Source organism: Engraulis encrasicolus, chromosome 15 (assembly GCF_034702125.1).
Source record: "Engraulis encrasicolus isolate BLACKSEA-1 chromosome 15, IST_EnEncr_1.0, whole genome shotgun sequence".
NCBI lineage: Eukaryota > Metazoa > Chordata > Actinopteri > Clupeiformes > Engraulidae > Engraulis > Engraulis encrasicolus.
This window is the reverse complement of record NC_085871.1, coordinates 10,543,243-10,561,034: the sequence shown is the minus strand read 5'-3', so window position 1 is coordinate 10,561,034 and position 17,792 is coordinate 10,543,243. Positions and strand designations below refer to the sequence as shown.

General features: G+C 44.2%; 1 protein-coding gene across 1 annotated transcript in view; it reads right to left on the bottom strand.

Moving 5' to 3' along the window:
• Positions 1-2,210: 2,210 nt before the first annotated feature.
• LOC134464436 (protein O-mannosyl-transferase TMTC1-like) overlaps positions 2,211-17,792 on the bottom strand; it is a 106,958-nt gene continuing 91,376 nt past the window's right edge. The window contains exons 16-21 of the mRNA XM_063217883.1: positions 9,265-9,402; positions 7,468-7,590; positions 5,319-5,396; positions 4,670-4,805; positions 3,411-3,576; positions 2,211-3,038 (exon numbers count right to left, since the gene is read on the bottom strand). Of these exons, the coding sequence (XP_063073953.1) occupies positions 4,671-4,805; positions 5,319-5,396; positions 7,468-7,590; positions 9,265-9,402 (474 nt within the window). The 3' untranslated portion in view covers positions 2,211-3,038; positions 3,411-3,576; position 4,670. The remainder of the gene's footprint in view (positions 3,039-3,410; positions 3,577-4,669; positions 4,806-5,318; positions 5,397-7,467; positions 7,591-9,264; positions 9,403-17,792) is intronic.

Genomic DNA, 17,792 nt, shown 5'->3' with positions numbered 1-17,792 from the left:
ACGTCTTTGAAACTTGTTCAGGCTAGAGGAAAGGCACTCAAGGTTGAAATTTTAAAACTTTTTTTGTTTTTATTTGGCTACCTGATACGCGTAGACATTGTTGCCGAATAATAAAAGACGTAAAAATTCCAACCGTGAGTGCCTCGGATATCCTTTACCCTGAACAAGTTTGAGAGCCCGTACACTGATGAGCAAGTAAAAAAGGTGAAGACCTTGAAGCACGCCGATTTCCTGTTTGTTTTTTGATGACATCCATTTTGGAGAAATTTATATTTTTGCATTGGCCTTTGCATTTCATTGCAAAATTGATTTTGTATAGGTTTAAAAAGTAGGCTCTCAAAATATTTAAATGTCAAGACAAGATTCACACATAGATGATAGGACGTCTTTTCCAGAAAAACATGAGGTAGTCTGTAATCCAGTTGAAGTGCACAAGAGAATGGGTGCCGACAACCCATATTTTACCAGCAAATCGACTTTAGAATGGCTTCATATAACAATAAAATACACATTTGGGAATAGCCTTATATTGACAAAAAACAATTGAGATTATGACCTTCAGAAAGCTATTCACTCCAGACATCCGAGAAACCTTGCTGAAAAGGGACAGTTTTGTAAAGAAGAGGGAGACAAGATTCACCCTGTTTTGCCCATCTGATCTGGAGCTACAGGAAACATCTGGTTAGGGTTATTGCAACTAAAGGAGGGTCCACACCTATTGAATGCAAGGGTGTACTTACTTATGCCTTGCTGTCCTATGAATGTTTGCATGTTATGGCAAATACAAATAATGACATGCAATTGTTTGGATGGTATTAGATAAAGCAAACACCGTTTGTCCATTCATGTAAGTATTTAAAAGATCAGATCATATTTAATGAGACAATGTAATGAAATGTGAGAAATTCTATAAAGGTGTTGGCCTATAAACTTATTCCTATGACTTATATGTTGCTGCCCTCTATCTCATTTGCTTTGTGCGCCACAGGGATCTTCACAGCTCCGGTCAGAGGAGTCTACTTCTTCGTTGCGTTTGTATCTGGTTTAGGTCATCAATCAACACCCACGGGAGCCTACCTGTCTAAGAACCAGCAGAAAATCGTATATGCTTACACTTATATCCCATCAAAGGGAAACTGAAATCCTCTAATGGAGCCTCTTTGCTGCTGGAGGTGGGAGATGAGGTCTACATCAGGGTGAATAAGGGTGAATGGGTGTATGATAACTGGAACAACCACACCAGTTTCTCTGGACACCTGCTCTTCCCCATGTGATGATGGGCTCCAGAGTGAAAACATTTTTGTTATGGCAGGTGTTATGATGTAAATGGTCAGTAGGCCCACAGAATAGTACAGCCCACCATCATATCCACATCACACGGGGAAGACACAACATTTTACCTATAAAAGGTAGGGGTTCAGAGGTCACGGAAAAGCTTCCGGAGCGAGACCTCAGGAGAGGTTGCTCTCGCGTGCTAGCAGGGCCTGCTAGGCCGTGAGCAGGCAATTGGAGACTACACTTGCCGAGGGTTTCTTTGACCGGATATTTGGAGACTGTCTCAGTGTGTGGAATAGATAAAGACTTTTGGATTTTAAGAACTATATGTGGGGTTTCCCCTTCGAACCTTGAACGCTGAAGAGGAGTGCATGAGAAGAAGCGCTGGGCTTGCGTTGGTTGCCTACCGAGGGCCTGACAATTGAACTGTCGCATGAACGCTTGGACCAGAGGTAAACGCTGTGTTCTCTCCCTACAGACATGCATACAGTACATTTAGATCATACACTCATACTGCCACGTTAATGCACACATAAAAGTGAGGAGTTAGATAGGGGCAACTAACTACCTTACACAGGGAATAAAATGTGATTGGTCTGATTGTTTGGGCTCCATTTTTTTGCGGCTCTATTTTATTATTTAGCTCACTTAATTTAGCCTTACTTTTTGATTAATTTCCTCAGATTTCAGATGTAGATTCAGATTTATTTTCCTCACAGACATGCTGCACTGAAGAGAAAGTTATAATGATTCTTTGGCCCCAGAACTGACAGGTGGGCCCTAGCTACAATAGTACTGCCAATCTGAAATATGTCATGGGTCTAACACAGAATTTCTCACAGTGCCCCTGCAGACATGCACACAAACACACACATGCGTACACACACGTACGCAAGCACAGAAAGAGTGCACGAGACAGGGAGGCAGTGGAAGAATCTGGATGTAACAAACTTTTATGGATTTCTTTAAGTTCTCTCAGAAAAATAACAACTTTTACAAACAATAATAACAAAAAATAATCATAAGGAAGAAGCACACATAGGTACAGTAAAGGTGTGCCATCACCTATTCAGGCCATAATTCATACTGTATACTGACAATCACACGCCGCAGAAAGCACACACTCTTAAAAGTCTCTCAATGGTTCTCTTTTTTTTCTTTCAGTCTGTCCACAGGAATGACAGCATGTCCTTCTGGACCTCGTTTCTGGTGATGGGCTGACCCATTGCAACCTCTCGCCCACAGCCAGACTGGCTCTCAGAGGTTCAGGTCCTGTTCCGGCCAAGGGTCAAAGTTCAAAGTTCAAAGGGTCACGCTTCAGAGAAGACCCCACAGCAACAGCAGGAGGTCTGGTTATTAAGATGACTTTTGAGAGAGAAACTGGTTCATGATGGGATGCGTGAGGTCGGTCGGATCAGATGTAGACTGAACCGATTCCTTGGATTTAAAACATCCCAGATCAGATCCCAGTAGCCAGGCCACGCCCTCCTAGTCACGCAACACCTTCTGCGTTGCTTCTAGTCAGGCCAAGAGCAATGTAAATATCGTTTCTAGTCTCCAGAAAAAACGAGAACTCCACCCACTTTGTCTGAAACCAGTCAACCAGTAGCAAACCTAGGGAGGCGGGTCAACCATGCCGTTTGGGAAATGATCATTGTTAAGCTCTTGGTCAGACCAAGTCTCGAAGAGATTCAGGCTAGGTTCCAGAGCCTTTGACTCATACGCTTCATTGGCTCTTCAGGCATTTTCTGTTACCAATTCAACTGGGAAAAAAGAAGGAGAGAAAAGACTGACAGGTTGAGAAATTTAAATCTTCCAAATGTAACAGGACTCTAAAATATGCAGTACTCTAACTGGCATGAATTATATGGCAATGGAATGACATGCAACACTTAGAGCATTACTGTAGTGCTGATGTCAAAATACACAACATTCATTAAAAAAAGAGTCTCTGGCTCCTTCCCTTCTGCCCTTTCTACTGTATCTGTACAACTCCTGACATTTTCACATGCACACAAGCACACTCACTATTTGAATCAGTCCCTTCACCTATATTCTTCTCTCTCACAGTCAAACTCATGCAATCACAAACTCAGAGCAATGAAACAAGCTCTCTCACACGCACGCACACACACCTGTCGTTGGTCATGGTCCTCCTAACGCACGGACCCACATCCCTTGGTGGCCATGCTCCTCCTCTGCTGTGACAGGCTGTAGATCTCCAGCAGACGCTTCTTCTGGTCTTCACTCAGTGGCGCCGTCAAACCCCTAGGTACCAGCTCACGTCAGAGCTCTGCAGACCTGCAGCACACATGTACGCACAGACATTAAATTGCAGATATTAAAGAGGTAAGATTATGTCATTTGTGCACTACCCGTGGCATGCCTGTCTCAAAATCTACACGTAATGAAAAAATGCTGTTCAAATAAGCTCGCTGTGAGACTGTTTTTCATCGGAATGCCAGCAGTTGATACAAATCTGAATACAGTATGTAAAGCGATGTTTTCAAATGATAAGCGTTTCCCACGACACTCCCTCAGACCGCGCTGCCTAAACTTGCATGTGGGGTTTTCTGACAGCGGACCGTGGATGTTATCACGACAGCCATCGTTCACTTACTTAAGACTTGCATAAGCGTCGGCTGACTCAGTATCGTGATTAATTAAACTTTTAATCCTACCTGGAGCCCCTTTAAGAAGAGAATTGCAAAACAAACAACAAAAAAATGAAGTACTGAAAAATATATCTGTCCATCACAACATCCACAACATCCACTCAACACTGATGATCACCAAATTGGGCAAACACGTTCCACACACAAAGAAGACAATAAACGACAGGCAGCCGTGACTCAGTGGTTAGAGCACTGGGTTGGCAACCCAAGGGTTCCCGGTTCAATGCCCGACTGGACCACGGCTGAAGTGCCCTTGAACTGCCCCCCGGGCGCCCCTCAGCAGGCAGCCCACTGCTACGGACTAGTATGTGTACTTCAATGTGATTCACTAGTCCATATGGGATAAAGTGCAGAGAAAGAATTTCCCCTAGGGGAACAAAAATGGCTCCAATTGGACAGTACAATTAATTTATTCTGATCGTGTGTATATATCATAGCTGCAATTCACACGGTCATATTGGGTAAAAAGGGCCGCTAAGGGGAAAATTCTCCCGGTGGGAAAAGTCTTCCCACTCCGCCCCTGAAACAACGTCAAATGTTTCTTAATGTGCTCAGGCAAGGGATTTTAATTATTCCATCCACGATGTCAGAAGCATAGCCATAGACTACCAAATTAGTATTTTTGTGAAATAACAGTTGTGGGCAAAAACACAACACATCTTCTATTCAAAACCAAAGTCAACTTTAGACAACATAGCATGGCATGGGTCTAAAAGTACCTTAAACTCTTCCTTCTTTCACCCTGCGTGCGGTCTCCAGGCGGTCCAGCTTGGCGAGGTTCTCCTTGAGTAGTTTGGAGCCCGGTGAGAGCAGTAGAGCTCGCTCGTAGTATGTCCTGGCCGCCGCATAGTCTCCCTGCATGGAGACACACAACACGAGCCTATTGGTGAAGACACACCTGGGGAGCATTCCAAGAACCTTAGATTAACCTTCAGGTAGGGGTAAATCATCTAATAGAAGAGCTGGAGTCCTTATTTTCTTGACTAAATGATGCTTTGCAGCCTGTCAATTAGCAGGTTTACCACGTCCTGTAGATTAATTTAGCCAGGTTTATCACTCAGCCATGGACTTGGAATACTATGTTGTACCATGGAGAGTTGCACTTTGTGCTTTTCCTGTGATGACAATCATCAATAATGCCTTTCTGGACAAAATAGTTGTTTGTTTGGGTGGTGAACTGCTGTGCATAGGTGAACTGCTGTGCATGGCTCAAGGAAGTACAACACATGCATGCATGGTCACACGCACAGGCCAGATTTGCCACCTCTGCAAAGTAATTCCACCCAAACAACGATTTTGTCGCGTGCGCGCGCACACACAATACACAAGAACAAAAACAGAAAAGTTTGAAGATATCTATCTCAGTACCTTGATATGTTGTATTCCTCCCATGTTCATCCAAGCTTGGGACTGGTCAGGATTAAGCTGTACTGTCAGCTTGTAGCTCTGTGGGGACACATAGACAAAAACCTTCAACATTAGTCGGACTAAGGCAGTAATTAGAATTTCTCTGTGCATGTAAAATGTACTGACGCACGCACTACCACCCGCACGCCCGCATGCACGCACGCACCCACACACGCAAGCGCACACACACACGCGCACACACACAAAACAAACACAAGGGGGAGCCAAATTTCATTTGCTGAGTAACTTAATGCTTTGCTGACTGAACTACAGTTTGTACATTAAACAGAAAATAAAATCACGTACAAGAGATTCAGATAATAGAGATTCAGCGTGGACCCAAAGGAAGAGTTCAAGGTGAGAGTAGGTTCGCATACTGAATAAGACACTAAGGTCTAGCACAAGGAGTTTTTATTTTTCTGAGAACAGAGTAGAGCAGATGCTTCAGATTCCTGCCATTATCAGTGCTCTCTGTGCTGTGATGACAGCAGAAACCTGAAGCGTCTGCTCTACTCTGCTCTGAGAAAAATTCCTTGTGCTAGACCTTAGTGTCTTATTCTGTATGCGAACCTACTCTCACCTTGAAAGAAATCAGGTCAGCCAGTGCCTAAAAGAAAGTGAAGGTGAAAGCCCACCTGGGAAACTCCAACTCCCATTGTCATTGTGACACAGCACTTAAGTGTACACTGCACACAACAAAATTGCATTTAGACCTCACTCGTGCGAGGGGGCAGCCCCCAAATGGTGCCCCAAGGGAGCATTGCAGCGGGAACGGTATCATGCTCTGGGTACCTCAGTCATGGAGGAGGATGGGGGAGAGCACTGGTTAATTAATCCCCCTACCAAAGTGGTATGTCGGGACTTGAAACGGGAACTTTTGAGGTACAAGTCTGACGCCCTAACCGTACCCGCTTACCCATGGCTGTCCAAATGAATGATACAGAGAGGAAGAGAAGGATGGGAGGATTCGTGTTTGGGTTACACAAGGTCATATTCTTCTGCTACTGAGATGGCTGGCTCTCTGGAAATGGAAATGCCTGAGTGTCTGTTTGGGGTGATCCAATATTGTCTTTTTCGCCCCCTCTCTCGTTCTCTTCCCTTCTGTTTCCTGCTCTGATAATTACGTAGTCGTGCATCATTGGTTGCTGTGCTTGCAGGCAATATCAGTGAACTGAGCTGGAAGAGGCATATCAATTGAACAGATATGCACCCCACGCCCTGGATTTACGGTCTGAGCTTATCAACTCTTGACACTCTCTGTCCCCCCTACCATGGTAAATATCTCTCTCTCTCTCTCTCTCTCTCTCTCTCTCTCTCTCTCTCTCTCTCTCTCTCTCTCTCTCTCTCTCCTTCAAAAACACAACTAGACTTGCAGAATCTCAATGTGAAGGACAGAACCTCTTACTTTTGAGAGAGGAAGATTAAGGGCAGAAAGAAAGAGACAATGCAGAGCTATATGGTGGAAAGAAAGCAACTGACAAGCAAGCCCTGGAAGAAGGAAAACAGTGTGGAAAATAATTAGATTTGGCTGCAGAGGAGGCATGGGCTTGCAGAGATGTTTAGCAGCTATGTAGAAAAAGAGAGGAGGGATCAAAGAGAGAAGAGAAGAGAAGATAAGAGTAAAGACGAGAAGAGACGAGAAGAGAAGAGAAGAGAAGAGAAGAGAAGAGTAAAGAAGAGAAGAGAAGAGAAGAGAAGAGAAGAGAAGAGAAGAGAAGAGAAGAGAAGAGAAGAGAAGAGAAGAGAAGAACTAAAGAGATGGCAAAAGAAGAGAAGAGAAGACCAGAGAAGAGAAGACAAGAGAAAAGAAGAGATGTGACAGTATGTGCATGAGATTAGATGCCAGATGCAAAGGAAGACGGAGAGAATGAAAGAGAGACGAGAAGAGAAGAGAGAGGCGGAAGTGAAGAAGACAGAAGCCTGACATGACGCTTGGCACCTCAAGAAGAGGAAAGGCAGATGCGTAGAAGAACGAGAAGAGAGAAGAACGAGAAGAGAGTATGTATGTTATGCCAGACACAAGGGAATAATTGAAGAAGGGGAGGATGAAAGAGAGAAGAGAAGAGTAGAGAGAGGGAGAAGGGAGGAAGAAAGAAAAGACGCATGGCACCTCAAAGGCTCGGTCCAGCTGGTTCATCTCTCGCAGCTGGTTGCCCTTGGAGAAGTGGAGCTCCGCCCGAATGCTGTCGTCTGATGGGCTATGCTGCAACGCTCGATCCAGAGCATCTAACGCCTGATACACACACACACACACACACACACACACACACACACACACACACACACACACAAAAGATATGGTAAACATATTCATTAGAAATGCTGATAATCAAACAAAAATGTATTAAGCAGTATATTATGCAGACTGTATGAATAATGTACCCTGAATTCCTTGTGTAAAGGAACTAACTGTACACAATAAGTAGCTATACATGTTAAGTGTGTGTGTGTGTGTGTGTGTGTGTGTGTGTGTGTGTGTGTGTGTGTGTGTGTGTGTGTGTGTGTGTGTGTGTGTGTGTGTGTGTGTGTGTGTGTGTGTGTGATAGTGAGACACCGGGAAATATACGAAAAGCGTGTGTGTGCGCATGCATTGCTTGTGTTCCTTCATGCATCGACTGGTACATGAAAAAGGTTATCATGCAGAATAATTACCCTTCAGCCAAAGACCTCTAAGCTTAGCCATATGAAGTTCAGATACTGTACACTCCTGCCAGCTCATACTCGATATGATCGACCAGGGGTGTCAAACTCAAATTGACAGAGGGTCAAAATCAAAATCTGGAATGAAGTCGCATGCAAAACTCAATATTTATTTTTTTGAAAGCCTAAAATTGTGTGTGCATGAACTTAAATTTCACACACACTCTTTCCCATCATATATGGCAGTTCAAATGTATCTACACAGATTGTGTTACATATGACTGTGAAATGATTCATTGGCCTTAAAATCCTCCAAGTTAAATCTATACAGCATCCCTCATTCAGCTCTCCTCTTCCCCAGAGTGTCACGGTGGTTTGGCACATTTAGTGTTGTGCCCCAAAAGGGCCTGTGTGTGAGTGAGACACCGGAAAATATACGTAAGGCGTGTGTGTGTGAGAGACGGGGGACTGAGAGGCAGACTGTGCCTGACTGTAATTTATTCGGGGCCTCTCCAGGAGCAGACTTATCCATGGGCAGACAGAGAAGTCAAAAATCGCTTTTTATTTATTTACCCAACAAAACACCCCACGCATATAATCCATTACAGGAGTTTCTGGAGGTAGGAAATACGAGACAAATGGAGTGAAAGAAAGAAAGAAAGAAAGAAAGAAAGAAAGAAAGAAAGAAGGAAAGAAAGAAAGAAAGAAAAATGAGTAAAGGGAGGTAAAAAAAATATTCCCCCAATTTTTATCTATCACAAACACAACTGTTAAAAACCTGAAAAAGACCGTGCCATTTTTTTCACATTAAATCATGACAAGGGCGCTTTTTGACGGTGTGCGAATATTTCTTAGTAGAGGGATATGCAGGCTATGTGAAACTGGAGGTGAGGTATTACAAGACAGGCTACCGAGTGATATCTGAATATCAGTCAGTATGGGTGTTGTATAGGTACTCTAGGTGGAATGTATGCTTACTGTCTATGTGTAATTGTCTATGTCAAATTGTCTATGTCCACACCTTTAGTCTACGTCTATGTCTGCAGGGGAAGAAAGAAATGTAATTTCAAATTCTTTGTATGACCAGTGCATGTAAAGAAATTGACAATAAAGATGACTTGACATGAAAAAGAAGAAGAAGAATTCCTGCCATTCAACAGTGATGAATGTGAGGGAGGACAAAACAGAGATTGTCTGAAATCATATCGAATGTGTCATGTGTCTTGACATGTTCGATGTCTTGTGTCTTGGACTATCTCCCGCTTACCTCAGTGTGGTTCCCCCGCTTGCTGTAGATGGCTGAAAGGAGTCTGTAACACTCGATACAAGTGGAGCTCTTGGATATGACACCCATGGTCATCTTTTCAGCCTCCTTGCTGCGGCCTGCCATGGCCAGAACCTGGGCCTGAGCAATGAAAGCAGAAAGTGAGTTAACCCCTTTTAGCCTCAGGCACTTGAAAAAGAAACGCCCTTTCCCAAAAGTCCGTTTTGGGAAAAGGGGCCATCTGCCTGTTAAAACCTAAATATCTCAGCCTCCGAAGCACAGAAATACATAGAATATGTTGCATTATTTATGTCATATAAGTTGCATATGTTCAATCAGCTCTAACATCCCCACATTTGTGATAAAAACATCTCAAATTTCAAGAGCCTGAATGCAGCGTACTGTATACAGTATGTCGCTCCGAGTGCCAAAGGTCAAACCACATACGCAGCATCAGGCTACAATGGGTTAAGGGAGGGAGTGAGGCAGTGAGGGAGAGAGAGAGAGAGAGAGAGAGAGAGAGAGAGAGAGAGAGAGAGAGAGAGAGAGAGAGACCTTCAACACTCCTTTATTGTGAACCATTGTCACCACTTAAAAAAAGTACTTTACATTACATGCATGTTGATCCTTCCATTCACCATAAAAGGGAGTAGACCTCTCCTTCCCCATTCCCCCCCATCACCCCCCATACCTCGGATTATTACCACCTAAAATTAAGCTTACCACCATTACAGATTGACCAAAGTCCCTTATCTAAACACCATTTTTTTTCAAACAAAGTAACATCAGCTGTGACCTTAAAGTAGGTGAACTCAGTTACTATCCTTGCTTCAACAAGAGTCTTAAACAGGTCAGTTTGTGCCACTATTTTTCCATCCTGCTCCAGCCTGTAACATTTCCAGATTGCCATTTTGGCTTGTCCAAGTAGGAAATTTAGACAGGTGCACACATCCTTGATTCTCTTCGAGTATTTGACTCCAAAAATAAACAGTTCCTTCGTAAAAATAAAACCAAAACAACTACACACCTTTGTAAGTAAACAAAACAATGGGGTCAGTTTTGCACATTCTGAGAACACATGGAACACGGTATCAGGCACGTTACACAGCACACATAAGTTTGAGTCCTTATTTCCTATCCTTGAAAGAAAAACCCTTGTGGCCATGACACAATGCAAAACCCGCCACTGAAGGTCTCCAGCACGCTTGGGGATAGGACTCTTGTACAGTGTTCGCCATGCAGGGACAGTTGACTGGCTGACACCTAAGGAAACCCTCCACCTTGTATCAGGCCGCCCTTGTAATTGTGCCCAGTGAGAGATTTTAACGAGTGTGTAATAGATCACCTTCTTCCCCACCTTGTCAAAAGACATATCCATACACCCCGCCCACGAGAGAAGGGAGTCCGTACGCCTCCCCGTTCCTGCTAGTTTGGGGGATAGTTTTACCACTGGAAAAGCTGCAGTTCCCACGCCACTGACTATGAACTCCCCAATAAAGTCCTTCAGCTCTCTTGGCAAGGAGCACTGTAAGACCCCCAGCAACGTAGCGATGGCCCTCACTGATCTGCACCCCAGTTGCTGCGCCACCGCCTCTGGTGTTCTCCACTCCCTCGTAGAGAGATCTAGGAGGTTCCCCACCCTTGTGATGCCATTATTAAAGAAAAGGTCCACTACCCCCTGTGAAAAACCTTGCTGTGTGGCCAAAAAGGTGTTGTGGAATAATGGCTCCTCTATCCCAAAATGGTCATGGCCTCCCCTTGCCCTCCTGAACAACCCCCATATCTTGAAAACAGAACAATAGAAAGGAGAAGAACTTTTGAGTCCATTTTGTACCAACCCACTGTCCATCAGAGCCCAATGTCTATCAAGCGCCCCTCCGGCTGCCCCCCTGAGCACAGCGCGCCCAAAGGGGATCCAAGGTGCACTCTCTGAGGAGTACAGCAACCTCTGTAGTGACTGAAGCCTTAGTGCATCAACTTTTGACTGTGCGTGTATTAGCCCCTGCCCGCCTTCGCACAGCGGTAGATGCAAAACCCCTGGAGGCAGCCAGTGATGTCCATCCCAAAAAAAATTAACAAACTCTTTCTGGATCTGTCCAATTAGCTCTCTCGGAGGCTGCAGCACGGTCACCCGATGCCACAACATAGACGCTGCCAAGTTATTCACAATGAGAGCTCTGCCCCGGTATGATAGCTGCGGGAGCAGCCACCTCCACCTGTGCAGCCGCCCTTTAACTTTGTCTAGCAGCCCCTCCCAGTTCTTCTGCAGGAAGGTGTCAGAGCCCAAAAACACCCCCAATATTTTAAACCCCCCCTTTTCCCACACACATTGCTGAGGAAGTCGTGGTGGTGGGGTAACCCCCCAGTTTCCCAGCAATAGAGAGGAACACTTATTCCAGTTAATCCGTGCTGATGTAGCCTTTGAAAAAGTGTCCAGACAAGACAGCAGCCCCACAATGTCATTATCATTTCTCACTACTATAGTAATGTCATCAGCATAGGCGGTCAATTTAACAGGTGATAATTCCTGGGCGCCAGGAGCAGCAACTCCCGTCAGGTGCAGTCTCAAGGCCACCAGTAGGGGCTCAATGGCCAGGGAGTACAAGAGCCCCGACAGCGGGCACCCCTGGCGTACCCCCCTTGTAACTGGAAACGGCCTAGTCAGAGTTCCATTAATTTTAAGCATGGTATAAACATCCTTGTAGAGCAGCGAGATCAGATGCACAAAATTCTCCCCAAACCCAAAGGCCTTTAGGGTCTTTAATAAGTACACCATGTCCACTCTGTCGTACGCCTTCTCCTGATCTAGGGAGAAGAACCCGAGGTCGAGTGACCAGGTCTTTGATGCTGAAATTATATCCCGTATTAAGAACAAATTGTCAAAAATAGTCCGGTTCGGCACACAGTAAGATTGATCCTCGTGCACCAAGGAAGCCACACAGTCCTTTAACCTATTAGCTAGGGCTTTGGATAGAATTTTAAAGTCAACACAGAGCAGTGAGACTGGCCGCCAGTTGTTTAGAAGCCCCAGGTCTCCCTTCTTGGGCAGCAGCGTCACCACTGCCCTGCGGCAGCTCACTGGCAGGGTACCTCTGTCAAAACTTTCACGAAACACCTCCATCAGGTCAGGCCCTACTGTATCCCAGAAGGCCTGATAAAACTCGGCCGGCAAGCCGTCCAACCCTGGTGCCTTCCCGGTGTTCAGACCCCCCACAGCCTTGGTTATTTCCTGATAGGACAGCCCCCCCTCCAGCTCAGCGCGCTTCCCTGCGCTCAGCTGTGGTAGGCCTGATAGCAACTCCTCCACTGCTGCTGCATCACAAGGTTCAGCCTGGTAAAGAGTTTCATAGAAAGCCACAGCATGGGCCAGTATTTCCCTCTGGTCCAGTGTCTCACGCCCATCAGGCAGTTTCAAATGTGAAATGGTCTTGCGTTCTTGGGCCTTTCCCTCCAGCCCAAAAAAAAAACGATGTAGGAGCATCCATGTCATTATACTGGGCAAACCGCGCCCTCACCAGCGCTCCTTTACCCCTCTCCTCCGTTATGCTTTTGAGAAGGAGCCTGTTCTTGTTTACAGCATCCGTCCTTGCTAGGGGTGCAACGGATCAGAAATCTCACGGTTCGGACCGTTCCTCGGATCAGAGTCCACGGATCGGCTCATTTTTCGGATCAGCAAAAAAAAAAGAAAAAAAAAACTTTTTTTTTTCTTTTTTAATCGATAAGACAAATACACATGAGTGATTCTACGATTCCCCTACGCTTTTGGCAAAAGCAAAATGTCAATTATCAGTATTTTTTTTCAACTAAATGACCTAGATGTTTACATAGTGTATATATTTAAGTTTCCAAACAAACAAATTGCCAAGCTTAATCTTAAATCATTTGATAAATACTCTAATGAAAGCGAACATTTGCTTAATTATTTTGTCAACAGTGTTATGGACAAATACTATGTCATTTCAAACATATATAAAAATACTACAGAGTTGAAACAATATATGTTTGAAAGTGCTTATGTCCCTTAGCAGTAATGTTGTCTTTAATCTGTGCAACTGATATAGAAAATGTGATTGTTGAGCTTCATAAGTAGGATTTTATGAGTCACTGTGATACAGACTGACACATTTTTCATCATAAATCCCTGTAACGTCTGATTTGAATATAGTCACCCTCCTTACACAAGACTTCCTTCTCCAGAGATAATCCCTAGTGTATGTTCATAGGATTTTTTCCAACACATAAGGGATCAATAGCGCAAAAACACTTTCAAAACAGTCAACGGTGTTACTCAACGGTGTTACGGTCAACAGTGCAGGGGAACAAGTCGGCACTTTTTTAGGAGAAAAAACAGAGCAGACAAACCCATCTCCCTAGAACACAAATTATTTAGTTTGTTTGTCTGTCAATATGGATATAAATTGGCAAAAACATACTCCTCCTCAACTGTCATCAGTGTTGCCAGATTGGGCTGGTTCCTGCCCAATTGGGCTGCTTAGGATGGCCGGGTGCGGGTAAAAATGGCATCTATCAGAAAAACCTTCCCACTGCCATATAAATCAATAGAATTGGGCGGGTTTTTAGGGCGGATTTTGATCACTTTTTGGGCTGGAAATCATCAGCCTCATCTGGCAACCCTGACTGTCATACTTAATTGTAACACCATTGACGGTAACACCGTTGACATTTCAGCCATTTTTATGGTGTTGTGCTAACTGAGGACCTCAGAAGTTCCACCACAACACCTTAATCAATTCATGTATCTGTATGCTTTATCTGTGTTTTTCTACATGTGATTTCTAATTCAGATTCTTATGAATATGTTGATAACACCGTTGACAGGCAATTTTCCCGCTATGAGAACATGAAAAAGAATGGATTAAATTATGGAAGGATGGAGCTCAATATTTACCAAAAAGTCTTCCCGTATCCTGCCAAAGAGGTTATGACATCACGTGATGTTATTCGTATGGCCTAAGACCAAACCATTACTGATTTATGGAGGAGGTTTCAGACCGTGACACCGTTAACACAGTTTTCGTGGACAAACACAAAATGGCAAATTTCATGTATAATGGAAAGGACAGTGGTCTTTCTGACAGTTTTGTCACATTGTGATGATTACTGTGAATCAACATTTGCAATCGTCTTGGGCAAAACAAGTTTCTTTACATGCTAATATGAAGACTGAATCTGACATTTGGAAAACAGGACGGCATGAAAACACCCAAAACCAGTATTAAATATTCATTCTTGCTGAGGGAAATAATGCTATGTCTACACTTTCTGTATTATATGAAAGATAAATGTTTTCTAAAGTCCAAAACATCATAGGATGCAGTTAATAGTTAGTGGAATTGCCAAATAAAATCCACGGACTTAAAAGTGTTGGCGAATTAGAGAATCACTCACATAAATTGTGTCTTTTGTTAGGGGTGGGCATAGATTATTTTTTGAATGTAGATTAATCTCATTGCAATTATGAAATTAATCTAGATTCATCTATATCAAAATGTCTAATTACCAAAATATCAAAAATGTCACACTACCAAAATAATGGCTTAAAGTCTTGTGACTTACTGACAGATGGCACATAGACCAGAGCTCATGTCCTTAATTGTACATGCAAATGCAGATAAATGCATCAATCATTTATTGAAACACAATTGCCTCAGTGGTTCAGCATTTCTGAGAGAGAGAGAGAGAGAGAGAGAGAGAGAGAGAATCGGCATTGACTGTTAAAAAGGGCAGCGGCTGCTTTAAGAAGGCGGAGACTCTGCAGGGACATCAGAGCGCACAGAATGTCTAACTCGCTGTCCTCAAAATGTCAGAGGAGTCACAACACGAAATTAATTCAGTTTGCCAAAGTTTTTATATCACACGCGACAATCGCGGTACGTTACATGAGCATATCTCACTGCGTCGCAAATGCGCTGAACTCAACCGATCGCAACACAAACATTTAGCGAGAGTAGTTCTAGACATTGACAGTTTGAGTTTGACAGTCAGTCTTCAAAATGCATTTACAGTAGGCTATCACACGGAATGTTTTGCAACTATGGCACAGGCAAGATTTCGGGAACAGTTTGTGTTGTTGTTTGTGTTCCATACAGTGCGTGAGTTAGACGTCCCAAACGACTAGATTGAACATGCGCACAATTTCATAAATCGCTCCGCGGACCATGTGTGTGCCGAACCGAAATGATTGGTCCGAACGGACCACGGATCAATGATGATCCGTTGCGCCACTAGTCCTTGCCGTATTCCAGCTGCCGTCGACCTGGCCTGTTTGATCAGCAATTGCCTTTTCAAGCTCCAGCATTTTCTCTTTCAAAGCCCTTGTGCTATGTGCGGTGTACTGCAGGCAAAAAGCCTTTATCTGGGCCTTGCCAATATCCCACCATTGACTTTGGGATGTGTACTTTGATCTCTCCTCTCTCCATGCGCCCCAGAAAGACAGAAAAGAGTGGGTGAAAGAGTGATCCTGTAGTAACCTTGTGTTGAAATGCCAGTGGGAAGAGAAGTGCTGCTTTTGTTGGACAGAGAAAGATACTGATATGTAATGATGGTCTGACAAGAAGGTGGGTGAGATGGAGCTGCTATGAAACAGGCCTCTATGCTCTGCTTCAACATAAAATCTGTCCAACCTAGCACCTGCCATCTGAGCAGAGGTCATCCTCACCCAGCTATACTGTCTGGATACTGGAAAGGCCTCCCTCCAAACATCAATAAGATTAAACCTTGTAATTACTGACCGTAGTGCCTCTGCAGACCGGGGGTGTGGCTCCCCATGGTTCCGGTCAGCAATATGGGATAGAGTGCAATTCCAATCCCCTCCTGTCACAATGATGTTACCCTGAGGGCAAGCTGATAGTGCGTCAGCCAACTGCTTGAAAAATAAAATGCGCTCATTCCCCCCATTAGGTGCATACACATTGACAAAAGAGAAATATTTACCCCCCAGTTCCACATCCACCCTCAGAATGCGACCCTGCACCACTTCTACTACAGTTGGCTGACATGAAATTTTAGGTGAAAAAAGCACAGCAACTCCTGCACTAAGATTGGTCCCATGGCTCAGAAAAACACCACCCCTCCAGTCCCGTTTCCACTGCGATTCATTTGCTTCATCTGAGTGTGTCTCTTGCAACATCACCACATCCACTTTTTTTAATTGTAAATAGTTGACTAAATCTTGACGTTTTACTACACCCCTACACCCATTAATATTTAAGGAGCCAAAATTAAAACACGTCATATGGGCTATAAAAAAAGCCAAAAAAAATAAATTCACTCTATTCATTTTAACGTTTACGCGTGCGCCGTTTAGGCCTTTGGGATCGATGTTTTAACTTCTGTTTAACAGCACCCATTATTTTTTTTAATCTGTACCGTTTCGTCTGCTCCAGCTCCTCCATGGATGCCTTCTTAAAAGCCATAACGCATGATTGCAGGAAAAGCCCCAGATTGGGAAACCATTTTTCAACATTTATGTTGCGTTTACTGAACGTTCTGTCGAGAAAATCATTAAGTTCCTCCACGGAATAAAGAGCGACATTTTTTCCCTTCGCAGCTACACTGTCCTGCGGCGATTCAATGGTGTCATCAAGCACCTCAATCTCACCGTCAGAGAGGTTCATAGAGTTTATTGACAGGGCATCATCGCCTTCAGACGCCAACCCTTCTTCACTCTGTACATCACTGCGCTGCATCTGCGACTCAGGGGGAGCCCCCCCGCTCGCAGTGCCCGCATCGCTGCTGGGGTCTGAGCTGTCTGAAGGCGCGCGCGCATTTTCCGAACTCTGCTCCACTATTACATCTCCGCGTCCAGTGTCAACATCCACACTTTCAGCAGGAGGAGGGGGCTCAGTAGGGAAATCAGTTTTATCCCCACTCTTTTCAGGGACAGTAACAGTTTCGGGAGATCCACGCGCTTGGGGTTCGGGTTCAGTTAGTGGCACATTGGGGACAACCCCTGACGGCCCGGCATTGGCCGCACTGCCATCTTTGCCATCCGGACAATTTTGTTTAACATGTCCAGGTTTCCCACATCTGAAGCATTTCATTGAATCATTACTGATAAAGATAACATAGTCTTTGCCCGCAACTGAAAGTTTTACCGACACTTCTAGTCTCTCGAATTCAGACTTCATTATCATAAATGTCTGACGCCTGAACGACATGACGTGCTTTAACTCGGGAATTTTCAGCCCCAGTGGGATCATTTTCAGCGGCCCAACAAGTTTTCCATACCTGGCCAGAATGCTCTCAAGCATACTGGCAGGAATGAAAGGGGGAACATTTGACAAAATGACCCTTTTCGACGGATTTGATAGCGGTAGTATGGAAATGAATTGATCTTTTACCGTAATGCCATGTTGAACGAGGTAATCAACCATGGCAACGTCTTTCAAAAACAAAACGATTGCTCGATTCATTCTAGACGCAGATACAATATTCCCTGGCCCAACTTCAACTGCAATTGCATTTAACACATCTTCAACAGTGACAAACTCATCAGGTGGCATGCACTT